At 43.1% G+C, this 15,004-nt stretch overlaps 1 protein-coding gene across 4 annotated transcripts in view; it reads right to left on the reverse strand.

Annotated features, from left to right (window-relative positions):
• Positions 1 to 15,004, reverse strand: part of PATJ (PATJ crumbs cell polarity complex component) — a 133,985-nt gene that overhangs the window by 49,302 nt on the left and 69,679 nt on the right. For all 4 annotated transcript variants that reach the window (XM_056497075.1, XM_056497076.1, XM_056497079.1 and 1 more), the window contains exon 27: positions 3,381 to 3,577. In XM_056497075.1, coding sequence (XP_056353050.1) covers positions 3,381 to 3,577 — 197 coding nt within the window. The remainder of the gene's footprint in view (positions 1 to 3,380; positions 3,578 to 15,004) is intronic.

The raw sequence follows: 15,004 nt of genomic DNA on the forward strand, positions 1-15,004 counted from the left end.
GGACAGGCCCATGCAGAGCTGAGGAGCAGCAGGACTCAGGGCACAGGTACAGCTCCAGGTGAACCTGCTGAGGACCATGCTGGGCACAATCAGCCCCAGCACTGAGCCCAGCCTAAAAAACATGAAGCAGAGCAGACACCTGCACTAAACCAGCATGAGAGTGAGGCAGGAGCACCACAGATGGTTTCTCTGCTTGGGCAAAGAACAGAAAAGCAGAACTTACGTCCTGTAAAAAAAAAAAAAAAAAAATCCTTCTGCACAGAGACCAAATTCTGACCTGAGTAGTTTTCCCATATGTATAAAAGTAGGATGAAAGGACCTTCTTCCCTCAAAAAGCTGTTTTCTCCAGCCACATACCCATCCAAAATACATCAGTGAAGAGGTATTAAAAATTAACAATCATATGGTTTTTTATGTGACCTGCATTTCCATCAGTGTCAGGTTGTGAAAACAAACCAGGATCATGCCCCCAAAATGCTACTGTTGTTTGCAGAAGCTAAAAATGAGCTGGTATTTCACTAGTTCAGCAACAAAAGATTTTGGGAATAAGGAGCTGAGGCAGCCTGGCAGCAACCCACATCCTTCAATTGAATCCAATCAAACTCCAATTCAAAAGAAAAATGAAGAGGCAATATCTATCTGTCTAAATGGCCATCCCATCAACCTGAACTCCATCAACAGCCACAGGGGATAATCTGCACACCCTGCAGTGCATCCTCTGCTTCAATGGAGCAAGACTGTCCAAGTGGGGCATCCCAGCACAGCCCAGAAGTGCCAGAGGCTTCCCAAGATGTGAATCCTTCTCTTGCTGAGATGTTCCAGCATTGAAAACTGAGGTGCAGTTAAAGATGCAGATGCAAATGTACTTTAAACCTGCAGCTAGGTGAGACCCAGACATGAGTTCTGTCCTCCCACTGCACATGGCCAATGCACAACCCACCCCTTTGTAATGTAGGCTGTTTGAATTTACCCTTTCCTATAAGGAACTGTACCCCTGTGCCACTGATGGCTCATCTTAAATTGGATTGCACAGATAAACAAGGCAGTTATTAAAGTCTCCTTGAATTTTTTATGTTAATCTTGGCATTTCTGAGATGGAGAATCTCACTCTCCTTCTACTGAAAGGAAAAAAAAAACCCCAAATTTTATTTCCAACTTAATAGGGAGAGGAATGAGGGCAACACCATGACTTTGGGAAATGCTCCTTATATTGTGCCTCATCCATGCAAAACCCAGCCTTGAAACACATGTGATTAATGTAATTAATGGTGCCTTTTCATGGACTTAACTTTAGATCCTCTGCTCTACCAGGAACTACCTATGATATGCAGAGGAAAACAGTCCCATGAATTCTTTCAACAAACTTAAAATTTTAAAATTTTCCTTTTTTTTTTTTTTTTTTTTTTTTTTACTATTAGAATTCAGTGTCAGGGATAGAAAAAGCATCATTCTGAAGGAAAAAGCAATTTTCCTACCCTACTCCATTATGGTCCAGACTTTTATACCTTTTCTCACATTTAAAATGAAATCAACTTCAGATGATGGTGTTTTTATAGCCAAAAAAAAGTCTTTCTTGTACTATGTATATTGAAACCCCCTAATTAGAGAACTGTTAGACAATGACAAATGCTTGGACAATTCTGACTATTCCCAGGGTGCCCCAGGCAGTCAAACTGCTCTTTCTCATGTCAAGAAATGTGAAAAAATAGGTGGTTTTCTGATTGCACAGAGAGTTGCTGAAAGATCAAAGCATCACCACCCACGGAGAGCAGCAGGTCAGCAAATCCCTGCTCCTCAGTGAGAGTCTCTCTCCAAGGGGAAGATCCCCAGGGATGGATGATTTTTTGAAACCACTGAAGCAATCACGATGTGGGGAATCACTGCAGGTACCACAGCAAAATGTCATTTTGCAGCAGCACAAAAATCCAGATGAAGTGAAGGAAAAGCTGCATTTTCAGGCTGAAGGTGAAGCAAGGAGACTGGAGAAAAAGTGAAGACAAAATACTCCACTTGCTAACGAGCTCCCTTGCCTTGTGGGTGAACTCGTGCCAGACACAACCAAAGAAAAAAAAGCATTTTAAGTTGCAACAGATCAAAACAGATTAGAGCATGAAATTTATTTTCAGGATGGGGAATATCCCTGTCATCTGTAAAAACACATATGGCAGCATTGAGGGGGTTCTGGCTTTTTTTTTAACGTGAAGTGTGAATTTCCCTGCAAACCACACATGCATCCAAGGACTGATTTACTGTCCCCTTCCTGCCTTCCAACAGCCCCTCCCCAGGCAGAGCTTGTGAACATGCTGAGAGCACAGACTTCACTGACAAGACATTGCTTTTCACAGGCCAGTGATTTTTGTTTCACTGCAAACACATTTACCTGCCAAAGGCCAAGTTCTCACTTGGCATAAATCAGCACAGCTCCTCGCTCAGCCACCTAATTCCACTTGCAGGCTTTAAATAAAGGTTCAGAATGCCTCTCCCTCCCTGCACATGCTAAAGGGAACAATTACCTCGAGGAGTTCATCCCCCAAGTGCACCCAGGACACAATTTTACCTCCAGCAGCTCATCCCCAAGAGGATCCAGGACACAATTTTACCCCAAGTGCAGCCAGGACACAATTTTACCTAAGTTCATCCCCCAGGTGCACCCAGGACACAATTTTACCTCCAGCAGCTCATCCCCCAAGAGGATCCAGCACACAATTTTACCTTGAGGACTCCATCCCCCAAGTGCACCCAGGACACAATTTTACCCCAAAAGCACCCAGGACACAATTTTACCTCCAGCAGCTCATCCCCAAGTGCACCCAGGACACAATTTTACCTCCAGCAGCTCATCCCCAAGTGCACCCAGGACACAATTTTACCCCAAGAGCACCCAGGACACAATTTTACCTCCAATAGCTCATCCCCAGGTGCACTCAGGACACAATTTTACCCCAAGTGTACCCAGGACACAATTTTACCCCAAGAGGATCCAGGACACAATTTTACCCCAGGTGCACTCAGGACACAATTTTACCCCAAGTGTACCCAGGACACAATTTTACCCCAAGAGGATCCAGGACACAATTTTACCCCAGGTGCACTCAGGACACAATTTTACCTCCAGCAGCTCATCCCCAGGTGCACCCAGGACACAATTTTACCTTGAGGACTCCATCCCCCAAGTGCATCCAGGACACAATTTTACCCCAAGTGTATCCAGGACACAATTTTACCTCCAGCAGCTCATCCCCAAGAGGATCCAGGACACAATTTTACCCCAAGTGTATCCAGGACACAATTTTACCTCCAGCAGCTCATCCCCAAGAGATCCAGGACACAGTTTTACCTCCAGCAGCTCATCCCCAAGAGGATCCAGGACACAGTTTTACCTCCAGCAGCTCATCCCCGATGTGCATCCGCCCGTCCCGTCCCGCGGGGCCCTCGGGGTTGATCCCAACCACGAAGATGCTCATCCTGGAGCGGTCCTTGTTGCCAGCCAGGCTCAGCCCCAGCCCATTCTTGTCTTTCTCCAGCTCAATAATGTGCAATTCTCCTGGGAGATCTGCATATCTCTGCCTGATTTTTTCTGAAAAGGTCAAAATGTAAAGGGAGTTAGAACGTGAAGTGAGTTACTTACAGATGTTCAACAACAGGCTCAAATATGCCAGAAATTTATGGCTTCTTTGCAAATAAGTTTTTAACTTATTTGAGCTCTTTTCAGCATAGACTCTAAAATACCATTTGTTCCACGTGTATCAGCCACACAGCAAAATGCAGCATCAGCTGCAAATACTGTTCACATTAAACCCATACTATTTTAATTATTTGTACAACAGCCTGGTTCCAAACCAAAACTTTTCTGAAAGAAGGGTAAACAAGGAAATTCCAGAGGCACCTTTACCTTACAAAACCTATCAAATTCAGGAAACTCTCGTAAAGTTCGAGCTGCTTAATTAACCACTGTGGGAAACTGAAGCACTTAATGGCTCAAACACCACTGGAAGCTCACATCTCAAGGTAAAACCTTCTGCTCCTTCCTGGTGACTCAGGAATCTTCCCAGCACACTCTGCTGAGCTCAACGGGCTGATTACTCAGAGCAGATGTCACAGACAATGGAGATGACTGATTGCATTTTTAAATGCAGCCTCACCTGATGTTAAGGTGGTTATTTGTCTTTCATCTGCATTTCAAGCATTCCTGTGACAGAGCTCGATACATTTACAAAGATATTGGGAGCACACAGTGCTTAGGGATGCTGACAGGTTAATCTGAATTTCTTTTCACCACTGGGGAGGGCAGCTCTTTCCTGTCTACCTTCCCTTTCCAGATTTTAAAGCCAGTTTAAAGCACCACATGCACCCTTCAGCTGGGCCACACATTTGAAAAAGCAAATCAAAGTATATCCCTGTGGCTGGGTGTCACCTTTAGCACAGAGCCCAAGGTGAAAGAGACTGCTGCATTATGCATGAGAAGGAGAAATAAGGGATATTATATGTTCAACCATATCCCTGAGTCAGCAGCAGGAGCTAGATCAATATTAGCTACTACCACTCTCCTGGGGAAGCATATTTTAATAGTATGATTTAACTGCTATAGTGAATGTTCCCATGACAACAAGAAAGAGGGAAAAGAGCTGGGCAAGGTGAGAGGGAGGCAACCAAAAGTGAATAAAAACTGCTGAGAAGAAAGAAGATGAGGTAGAGATGTTCCTTCCACCAGCCCCTGTGCTGTCAGGGTAATTTAGCTGAACATGGGACATTCCCAGTGGCTCTTCTCTCCAAGGGTCCTTCCTGAGTAATTGTTCCAGCTGCAGCAGATCCTTGTGCCTTGGCAGAGCCCACGGGGACATGGGGAGCAGCTTCAGCCCCAGCTGCACCCAGGAGAATTATCCACACAGAGCAGCACAGGCACCAACCAGCTCTCCCCTCCCTGCATTTACAGGCTCAAAATCCCCCAGGCCTGAGCCTAAAACCCCCAGGGTGTTCTGCCAGGGTGAGATGATATTCCTGGAAAGCTGCTGAAGCTCTACAGAGGTCTGCACAAAATGAGAATATCACAAAAAAGAATTCAGAAAGTTCACTTGTTACTATCAGTTCTCTGCCCCCAAAATTCACATAACTGTGTTAAAAGGCATTTATGTAGCTACATGGTTCTTTAATGTATTTCTTAACTAGTTATTTAATTATTATCTTTAATGTACTTCTTAACTAATGGGGGTCAACATGAAATTAGAGATGTAGTTTGCTACATGGATTTGGAAACTGTTTTGTCTTCCTAGTAACAGAACAGCAAGACAGGAAGGGTCTCAAAAAGCAAAGAAGGTACAGCCACACACAGCTACACCTGGTTTAATTTCTTTACCCACCAGGCCAAGTCCAGACCTGAAAAGCTCCAAGACATTTTCTGCCCAGCACAATTAGACAAATAACTCATTACAGAACAGCAGGAAGCTGCAGCACACCCCAGAACAGGGCACCAGCAGAAAAGGGTTTTTCTTATTGATTGTAATTTTGTGGATAAAACTAAAAATGGGAGCTGGAGGGCTGCTGTCCATCTCTCTGCCACAGCTCCCTCCGCTGCTTGTTGTACATGGGTAACACATCTCACTTGTTTGCCAGGAGCAAGGAACATGTCTAAAGCATAATTTTAACAACTCACAGCTGGCTGCACAGGCAGGAGCTGAAGGAGCAAGGAAAACACGCACACAGGTTTAAATGCAGTGCAGATGAAGCTGCACATCTTCAGAGTGCCTCAAGACTCATTCCTGGCTTGTCAGTGAAAGCACCTGAAATTCCCCAGCACAAGCAGCCCTGTGACACTGCAAACACACACTGCTCCTGCCTCTGAGACCGAGGGCAACCTGTAATTCCACTGTGTTTCCTCCCCAAAAATGAGTTTTCTCACATGGGAGAAATGTTGGCAGTTCAGAAGCATGTGTATGTTCCTTTCCCAGCTGGGCTGAAATTAAAAGTGAGTTTTAGTCCTTCAAAAATCAGTACTTTGGGCAATTTCTTGGGATGGGACAAAGCCCCACTAAAATCCCTGGTCTGCCCATGTTGGGTCAGCTCTGGAAACTTGGTGAGTTGAACCCCAGCTCTGTGCTCCAGCTGTGCCAAAATGCCCCACTGTGGGAACAAATTTTGGGTAAAGAAAAGATTTATCTGGGCAAAAAGCAGTGACCATCTCCAGGGTTGGTCACTTTATTTGTTAAGGGGCTGGGTTGTTTTCTTTGGGGTTTTTTTATAGCATCTCCCCCATTGAAATCTTTGTTGGGAAGAAAAATACTTATGTACAGCAGAAAGAAGCCTCTGTCTGGACTAAGCCCTTGATTCTAAATTATCACATTCATTTCCAAAGCAACTATTCCATGGTTTGAAATGGCTGAGGTGACTAAGAGGTAAAACAGAGGGGACCAGGGAGGGAGGATGAGGATGCTCTGTGCCAGCCCCATTTCCATCCTGGCAGGAGGAACTGCTGTCCTGGAGAAAGGACAAGTAGAGATACCCCTGCTATTAAAACCCACCCTCTCCTAGCATGGGCTGCCTCCTCCCTGGCCAACAGAAGGTTCTGGCTCTCCCCAGTCCCATCTCCTGCAGCTCAGCCAGGAAGAGCTGTCCTGGCCAGGCAATAAAATGACAACAAATTCCCAGTGCTGCCTCACTCATCCAATCTGCATACAAATATCCCCTGAGCATCCAGCTGACTTCTACAGCACTGTCATGGCAGTCTCAGTTTGCCTTTTAATAAGGATCTCACAAGATTATTTTAAACAAGTATTTACTGCTTAAACAAACCTGCATCTAATACATCTTCTTTGTAAAGCCTTTTTCAGCTGTTTTTTCTCCTCTCCAGCTGGTATCAGTTTTCAGCTCCCTGCCTAGGGTTGGGGAGCCAGCTAGCATCTGCTTTTGCAAAGAATTCCATTATCTGCCTTCATTACCAGATACTTTACACGAGGCAATTGTAATTCTGTTGTTGCTGCATCACACATGGGACACGAATCTCTTGTTTTGGCACCACTCGGGGCTGTTTCCACATTCGGTGACAATATGCCCATCACAACTTCTGCAAACACATCCACCAAGGATATTTCACCAGCTAATACTGCAGCCAGCTTCCCTTAAAAATACCACGCAGATGTAGCACAAGCAAACACTTCAGTGATCACTCCTGCCATGGTATTTCCCAGTTATATTAGCAGATAATTACATTTCAAAGGGAAACCCTGGAAATGGAAGACAACTGCTCTCAAACAATCCACTGTTATGCTGCTGCATGTTTCCCTGCCTCAGCCACTATTCCTATTATATTAAACAGAGAGATAAAAGAAATAAATGGGGACAATATGATCAGGATATTGGAGTTTGCACAATCGAGTTCTGCAACAAATACATAATTTATCTGCAACACCAGAACCAGACACTGATTCTCAAAAAGGCAAAAGGCTCCTTAAATGTCAGATATATATAAAGCATTTGAGAAGGGCTGAAGAGCCTGTTTCCCAAACCTGCTGAAATGTCCAGTTAAATGAGCTGAAAGGGAAGAGGTGCTGCTTTGGAAAATGGTGTCTCTGCGTGATGCAAATGAGAGCCCATCCAGAAAAGATACAAAGAGGAAAGGAAAGGCTCTGGATGACTCAGCAAGGTGATTTGGTTTGGTACCAAATGCTCAATATTAAAAATGTCAAGGCAGAATATAAAGAAAAGGGGAAAAAGACCACAAAGAGAGGCAGCAGCTGATATTTGAATACAGAAGGTGATGCTGAGGATTTTCCATCCCTCAGATCTCTATTAGCAGCATGTGCTGGCTTTTGGACAGCTCATTTATCAGCCTGTGCTGGCTCTAATGCGTTTATCTCCCATTTTTATCCCACAGCACAAAACCTGGTTCCAGCCCTGCCCTGCCCAGCACAGCCCAGGCAGTGCTGCAGCAGCACAGCTCCTCACTGGGCACTGACAGACATCAGAATGCAGGCAGCATCCACTGCACACAGCCAGCCTTGCATATCAAGCAACCAATTCCCTTCTTGATTCCACTACAAACATTAAAAAAAATTAATGTAGGAAGTCCCTTGAAAGCTAACCCTAGAGCTGTGAGGGCAGCACGTCTAATTTACTGATTACAATTTACAAGAACCTAAATAAGCATCTTGGAGGGACCATAATTGAACAAATGGGGTTTAGAATTCTCCCACTACTAATAATATAATAAGCTTATTGTTTTAATCTTCCCACTAGCCCTCTATTCAGCTCCAAAGAGGCAGAGAGTTCTTCAAACCTTATCTCAAAAGTGATGCACTTGTTTGCTTTCATAAGCTTTAAAGAAAAAAAAAAAAGAGTATTTCTGTACTCTTTTTCTAAATTACATTAAATAGTTACAATTCTTCTCTCAGTGGTCAGCAAGGATGAGAAAAACAGGGCAGTTGTATTCAAAAATCTAAATGGAAGGGCCAGAGCTCCTGTTCTCATCACCTCAGGCAATGAGAGAGGTGCATCCTCTCAAGTGCTATTATCTCCAAACCTGGGGGCAGAGAGGTCCCTCCCTGACCCAGAGGCTCAGCATCCCCTACAATCCCCCTCTGGCATCCCCCTGGCAGCACTTGGCCTCGTGTGCACCATTTGGAAATCATTTCCCAAACCTGAAGTGATGATTTGCAGGGAAAAACAAAACTCAGCATTCCTATTTTCCCTTTGGCAGACTTCAGTTAATTCTCCCAGTGAAGAAAAAAGAGCTCCATGGCCCCTTCTTCCCCAAAATACTGTCAGCCAAAATACTCTAACATTATTTCAAATTCCATGAGGGAGAGAGCAGCAGGTGCCACAAACAGCCCAGGTGTGGCTACACACCCTGGCAAATGCAGCTCACCCAACCTCAAGTGAGAAACTATCAGGCATTAAACTCTCCTGAGACAATATTCTTACCCTAAGCTGAGAATTCCCTCTTTTCCTCTTGTTTTGTGTGAAGAATTCTGGCTCTTATTTGGGATCTCCAAGTTTCTTCCCTCTGCTCCCTCCAGCTCAGGCTCCAGTTTCATTTTGCTCCTCTCATTCTCATTTCACAAAAGGAAACTTTTCTTCTCTCCCTAAATCCCCCCTGTCCCTCACATCATTTTTTCCAGCAGAAGATGGAAATTTCTGCTGGTGCTTGTTAACCCATCCAGGAGGAAGAGGATAGTGAGAGCCTCCACAATCCTATTCAAACACCATTTCAGCCTGCTCCCCTGAGCAGGTGGCATTTAGGAACTGTCACCATTAATTATTTCTTTCTGTAATCAAAGGAACCATCATACCAAAGACAACAGCAGAGAGGAAAGTGACTGAAAACCAGGGTAATTCTGGTCCATAATATCAGAGAGCACCTCCAGTGCTTGCACAATTTCACACCAACATTTTGCACAAATGGAGTTTTTACCAACTATATTTTTCTTTATTCAGGCCCAAAGTTTCATTCTGATGCTGCACTTCCATAACACAACATTTAAGTCCTCTGAGGAGGAGATACTGTATGTTTTTCTTTTATTTAATTAGATGAGAAGGCCATGATGAGCCTATGCTTATCTGGGATCTTTTAAAAGGAGATTTAGTGGAAGTGTGGCAAATAGAGCATCCCCATGCTAGTAATTGGTGATTATAAGGGAATCTGCCTTCCCCTGCACACAATCCTTCCACCCATTTGCCTTTCAAATGATGCATTAACCCCCATGGAAGCACTTGGGCTCCTCTGGGTGCTGTGCTGTGGCAGTCAGTGCCTCACTGCAGCTGAGCTGGGACTGCCCCTGCTCCAGCTGATGCTCCCCAGCTCCTGCAGGCTCTGGAGGAAAGCACTGGCAGTTCTGGGAAACTGGGTGCTTCCTCCAGACAGGAGACACTCTGCTGGAGCATCACACTGATTAAACACCAACAAACAGCAATGAAGACCTTTTCTGGTCCTTTTGATAAAATCCACTGTGAGGATACAAAGGGTGATGTGTAAAAATATATCACTTTGTGGTTATGCTGTGAAATGCCAGACTGAAGGCATTTTGGAGCAATTAAATCCTGAAAATGTGAGGTAAGGCCCAAAGACAACTGCTGTAGACCATGTTTTTAAGAGAAAATCACACAGAAACACTTTAATGCAAATGTCCCAATGTATTTTGCAGCACTATGCAGCTGAAGTCACTCAAAGCCAGCACCCTGCACTCTCCAGAGCTCCCCAGCTCAGGAGCATCCTGGAGATAAGGCTCAGTTATCTCTGCTGCAGCTCCCCAAGGAAAACAGCTCTCTGGGAAGCCTGGGTGAGAGAAGAGGGCAGGAACTTAGGAAAGACTGCAAAGTGCCAGGGAAATCCCAGCTGCCACCTGGCACTGAGCAGCAGGGATCCCTAAGGATGCACCAGCACCAGATTCCCAGCTGCTGATGATCTAACCACCCCTTTCACCACTCAGTTGTGGAGAATATCTCCCAGCTGGGACAGAAATTCCCTTCCTAACCTCCTCTCACAGAACCACAGGAGGCTCACCCAGCTCTGGAGGGAGCAGGTTTCCTGGCTTGCTCCTGCTCACTTTGCTCTGCTAGGATCTCTGATCCCCTCCCTACACTTGGATTTGAAAGCTGCTTGTTCATTTGATGTGTCTGAATATTGGGAATTCTAATCCATTGCTTTCTCCACTTGGTCTCAATGCAAACAATATTGTGAACATTTCAATTCTTCCTCCCCTGACAGGAATAATGTAAGTTGATCATGACAGTGTTTAATCTGTAATAATGATGTTCTCACAAAGTGACTGGCACTGCCATTATCTTGGAATCTTTCTGCATGGAGTCTAATTAAAGAGAGCTGTGTCAGATTCCTGTCAGAAACTGAGAGTTTGTTACCTAATGAAGACTTTTAGGGGCCCAGTGATAAGTAACTGCAAGAGGCAGCACAGAAATCAGAAGTCAAGGTGATGAGACATTTCTTGCTTAGTGATTCATTTAATTTGATTAATTTAAGAACCTGCAGTAAGAGCCTGAACCTCCTCCATTTAGAGTGGGACTAGAGAAATTTGGATTTAATAATAAAGACTTTTTTGAGCAGCAAACACAGCCTGTGCTGATGAGCCCAGAGATCTACAAAACATTCTTCAAGGAAGGTCTCCAGGGTCTGCCATGTGCTGTGAAATGCACGGAAAACCTCAAACACGTAAAACTTCACGTGAAATCAGAACAGTTGCACTGACAAGCCATAAAAATAAAAAAAGACAGGGAGGTGGCTGTGGAAGAGCACTGGGATGAGAGATGGAGAGTCCAACCTCCCTTGCTGTGACACAGCACAGCCACATCACAGTCACTCCACAACCACCACACCAAACTTTTGCATTAAAATCCCCCACCCCAGAAGTCTTCAATTTGCTTGCACAGCAGTTTTTAAATGTGCTGTGACAGTGATTAAACAGATTAAAGCTGGAGGAATCACTGGGACTGTAAAGCCCAGGAAAATGCCCAGGGAGCTGGGCTGGAATTACAGAGAGCCTCACCAGCAAGAACCCCACAGAAGATTGATCATGATCAGCCACTTCAGCTGTGAATTAATTCAGTGGCAATCTTAATGATAAATTTTAATCCTCTTTACTTGTTTTAGGTTTTAGTTGTTTTGCTGAAGATTGATTGTAACTGTCAAGCTAGTTGCTACAAAAATAGACTTACTTGCACCAAAATATTGTATTAACATTGCACATTCCTTTTTTAGTCTACTATGGGGATCTAAGTATTTTAAGTATATATATATAAGCTATACAAACATTTGTTTGTACAAAAAAGTATTTTTAGTATAATAAAAGTATTTTAGTATATACAGTTTTATTTTAGGCATATATATAAGCTATACAAACATTTAAGGAAATATAAAATTTTTGATACATTTGGTTAATTAATTAATCATGTCAGATATTGTGAAACTAAACTTTCCTTCCACACTTTGTATTTTTCCTAACAGCATTTACTGTTTGCATTTGGGCAGAAATGAGAATGCAATTAAAATACAAACAACAGCTTCCTAATAAAACCACTGCACACAAACATGCCAGTTACAATTAATACAAGAAAAAATGGTTTTACTGCCACGTTTTCCTTTAAAACTGGGACATTTAACAGAAGCATTGTTATTCTCCTGGCAGATAATGGGGGCTCTGTGGTGATCAGACCTGTTTTTAAATGGTCTGATTTCCACTTTGCCAAGGGTTTCACACTCAGCTCGTTGTGCAGTGACCTCAGAGGAGGCTCTGCCACCCCAGCACAGCCACAAACACTTCCACAATTCTCCAGCTGACAACTCTCAGCTTCACACTCCCAGCTTTTATTCACAGGCCAGCAAAGAAAAATATCCTCTCTCAGCCCCTAACAAGTTGCTCAGGTTTGATAAGCTATTTTCATTCCCACTGAAGGAGCTGTGGAGAGAAAAGCTCTTTGTTTCAGGCAAAACCTGGATTTTTTACTACAGTCAGTGCTGGGTCCAGATTCCTCTCAATTCTCTGGGTGCACACATACTTTCAATGAAAAAAGCTATTCAGGAAAATTTGCTAATGGCTTAGAGTATACTCAGATCTCTATGCAGATTGTCATTTAAAACTTCCAGTGCATGTTGAAAGCAGAAAATTTGATTTAAATTAAATGCAAAGTCAATTAAAATTAAAAAGCAGCTAAATATTTAAAAGCTGAATATCAGGCTTTTAGTGGACATGAGGTGACCTATGAAAAAGACCTGAGCAGCCCCACAGTGCTGTTCAGATGGTTTATCTCCTCATTTTTTTAAAATTTAAGCAGCTATCTATTTTGTTAGGTTCATATCTGCTTTGTCTTCCAGCTCCTCAAACATTTACAAACCACCTGACAACTTTTGAGCTACCAAACTGTACTTGATCCATCAGGCTTTGGTTAGGTTCAAACCTGGGTTTCCCAATGCCATGGCTTGCCTTTGATTGCAGGATGAGTGAAAAATGGCTGAGACACCTGGCACTGCTGCAGATTTCTGTGCCTTGGAACTAAACAAATGCACACCTACAATTGCACTTTGAAGCCTCTTCTGTTCATAAATACACAAGAGTCATTCTTTTGCTGTGTATTTCCATTTCTCCAGCTGTCATGCCCCAGTTTGTGGTGTCTAATGGGTTAATCACAGCCCAGAACTCTGATTTTAGATCCAGGAGAAGTGGAGATGAAGGAGAAGTTCTTCCTCCCTCCCCTGTCAGCTCTCATGCCAGACTCCTGCAAATCCATTCCTCCTTCCTGGAGGAGGTTTTCAGCAGAACACCAGAGAGGATGACAATGTGAACACTTCTCATGTAGACAAACCACTAAAATACAAACTTCCAGGCTGAAAACACACTCCTGGATTATGGCTCTTATTCCAAAAGAGGAAGGCACCAACTAAATAAATAATTCATAGCAAGGTCTCTTCTTAAAATGAGACACCAAGAGTTTCAGGAAGAATTTTCAACTGCCTTATGTGACATAAATTGAAAATAAGTGGGCACCCACTGCTGATGAGAACACAGATCTTTTGCTAGCACTGCAAGTGTTAGGCAGCAACTTCTGCATTTACAGCTGCCAAATTCCTCTCCCATCAGGTGAGGCAGGGGAACCTGGACTGGAATGGATAACAATTCCTCTCCACACCAATCCCCCAGTGAATAATCCTGTGAAATCACAAAGCAGTTGCAGCTCTCCCTAAATAAGCCATACATCTTCTTTAATCAGCTGTCCTGGGAGTCTATTGGAGAAGTTAATCAGGTTTGTGCTGCACTTATGACATCAGAACACTTGACAGATTTGATTAAATAAAGCAATATTTTGTATCAGAAATTCTATTCTGATTATTTTTAAGCTCTCCAAAGGGTAGTGCCTGGCAGATCTGTTTTCTCTTCCAAAAAAGAGTAAAATAAAAGTGCCAGGGTCAGACACCTTTCCTTCATATAAGAGGTGCTAAGTAAGGCATTCATTTTTCTGCAGAAGAAAAATTGTATCACAAAGAAGTGAACAGAGTATTTGAAGAGATGATTTCTTTTTTTAGGACCAAAATATGTTATTAGACAACAAATAGCTTCTCTTCTAATGTATTTAATGAAATAAAGATATTAATGCATTATGCTTTGGGCATTTTTGAAATGAACACAATTATAATCAGGAAATTGATGATGTATGTGAGCTGAGACTTGCAATATGTCAAGTACTCTTTTTCCTTCTGGCAAAAGAAACCCATCTCCAAGGATTAATCCAGGAGGAAGAGCTAAATGGATAAACTTTACTATATTAAATAGACTCACTTTTTCCACTCTGACTGGAGGAGGAAATCAACTAAGAGAAAGTTAAAAAATAAATGCCTGAGGGAAAAGTAAGAGTGGGCTATGGTAATTTTTACTGTAATTTTTTTGGCTTAATATTCAATTGATTTTTTTTTCCCCCTTCTTATGGAATTTAGCCTTCAAATAAGATGATTCAGATGCATCCATGACTTACTCTTGAGTAATAAACACTGTCTCTTGGGTAAGCTGGAACTCTATGGATCCTGTATTCTATTTTATTTTATTTTTAAATTTACATGGCCACCTGACCTCTGGGAGCTGTGGTGTGGAGCTCCACAGGTCTCAAGATGCTTCGTGTCTCTCATGACAGATGGCCAAGCAAGACATCCAACAGATGGCAACCCACCAAAGAGATGCCAGGTCTTCCCAATGGCAGTCCAGGGGTCATGCTCCAGTGTTTATTAATTATATTTTAGTCTCTTAATAGAAATTAAGCTTAGTTCTAATAGGGTAGCTGATTTTAGTGTGGTTTTGTTTTTTTTTTTTTTTTTTTTCTGAACACAGCATGTGCAACCACTCCCTGTGCAATCCAAGCTCCTGCCCCCAAACCTCATGGACTGGCAGCCAATCTCATGGTGGAGCAGGGGTCTCAAAGGTGCTGTAAAAAGTTCATGAAAATAGGCAGGAGAGAAACCTGATAAATACCCTGACTGGGGGAAAGGCTCTGGTGTGAGCTCATACTTTATTAAAGG

This window comes from Oenanthe melanoleuca, chromosome 8 (genome assembly GCF_029582105.1).
Source record: "Oenanthe melanoleuca isolate GR-GAL-2019-014 chromosome 8, OMel1.0, whole genome shotgun sequence".
Lineage (NCBI taxonomy): Eukaryota > Metazoa > Chordata > Aves > Passeriformes > Muscicapidae > Oenanthe > Oenanthe melanoleuca.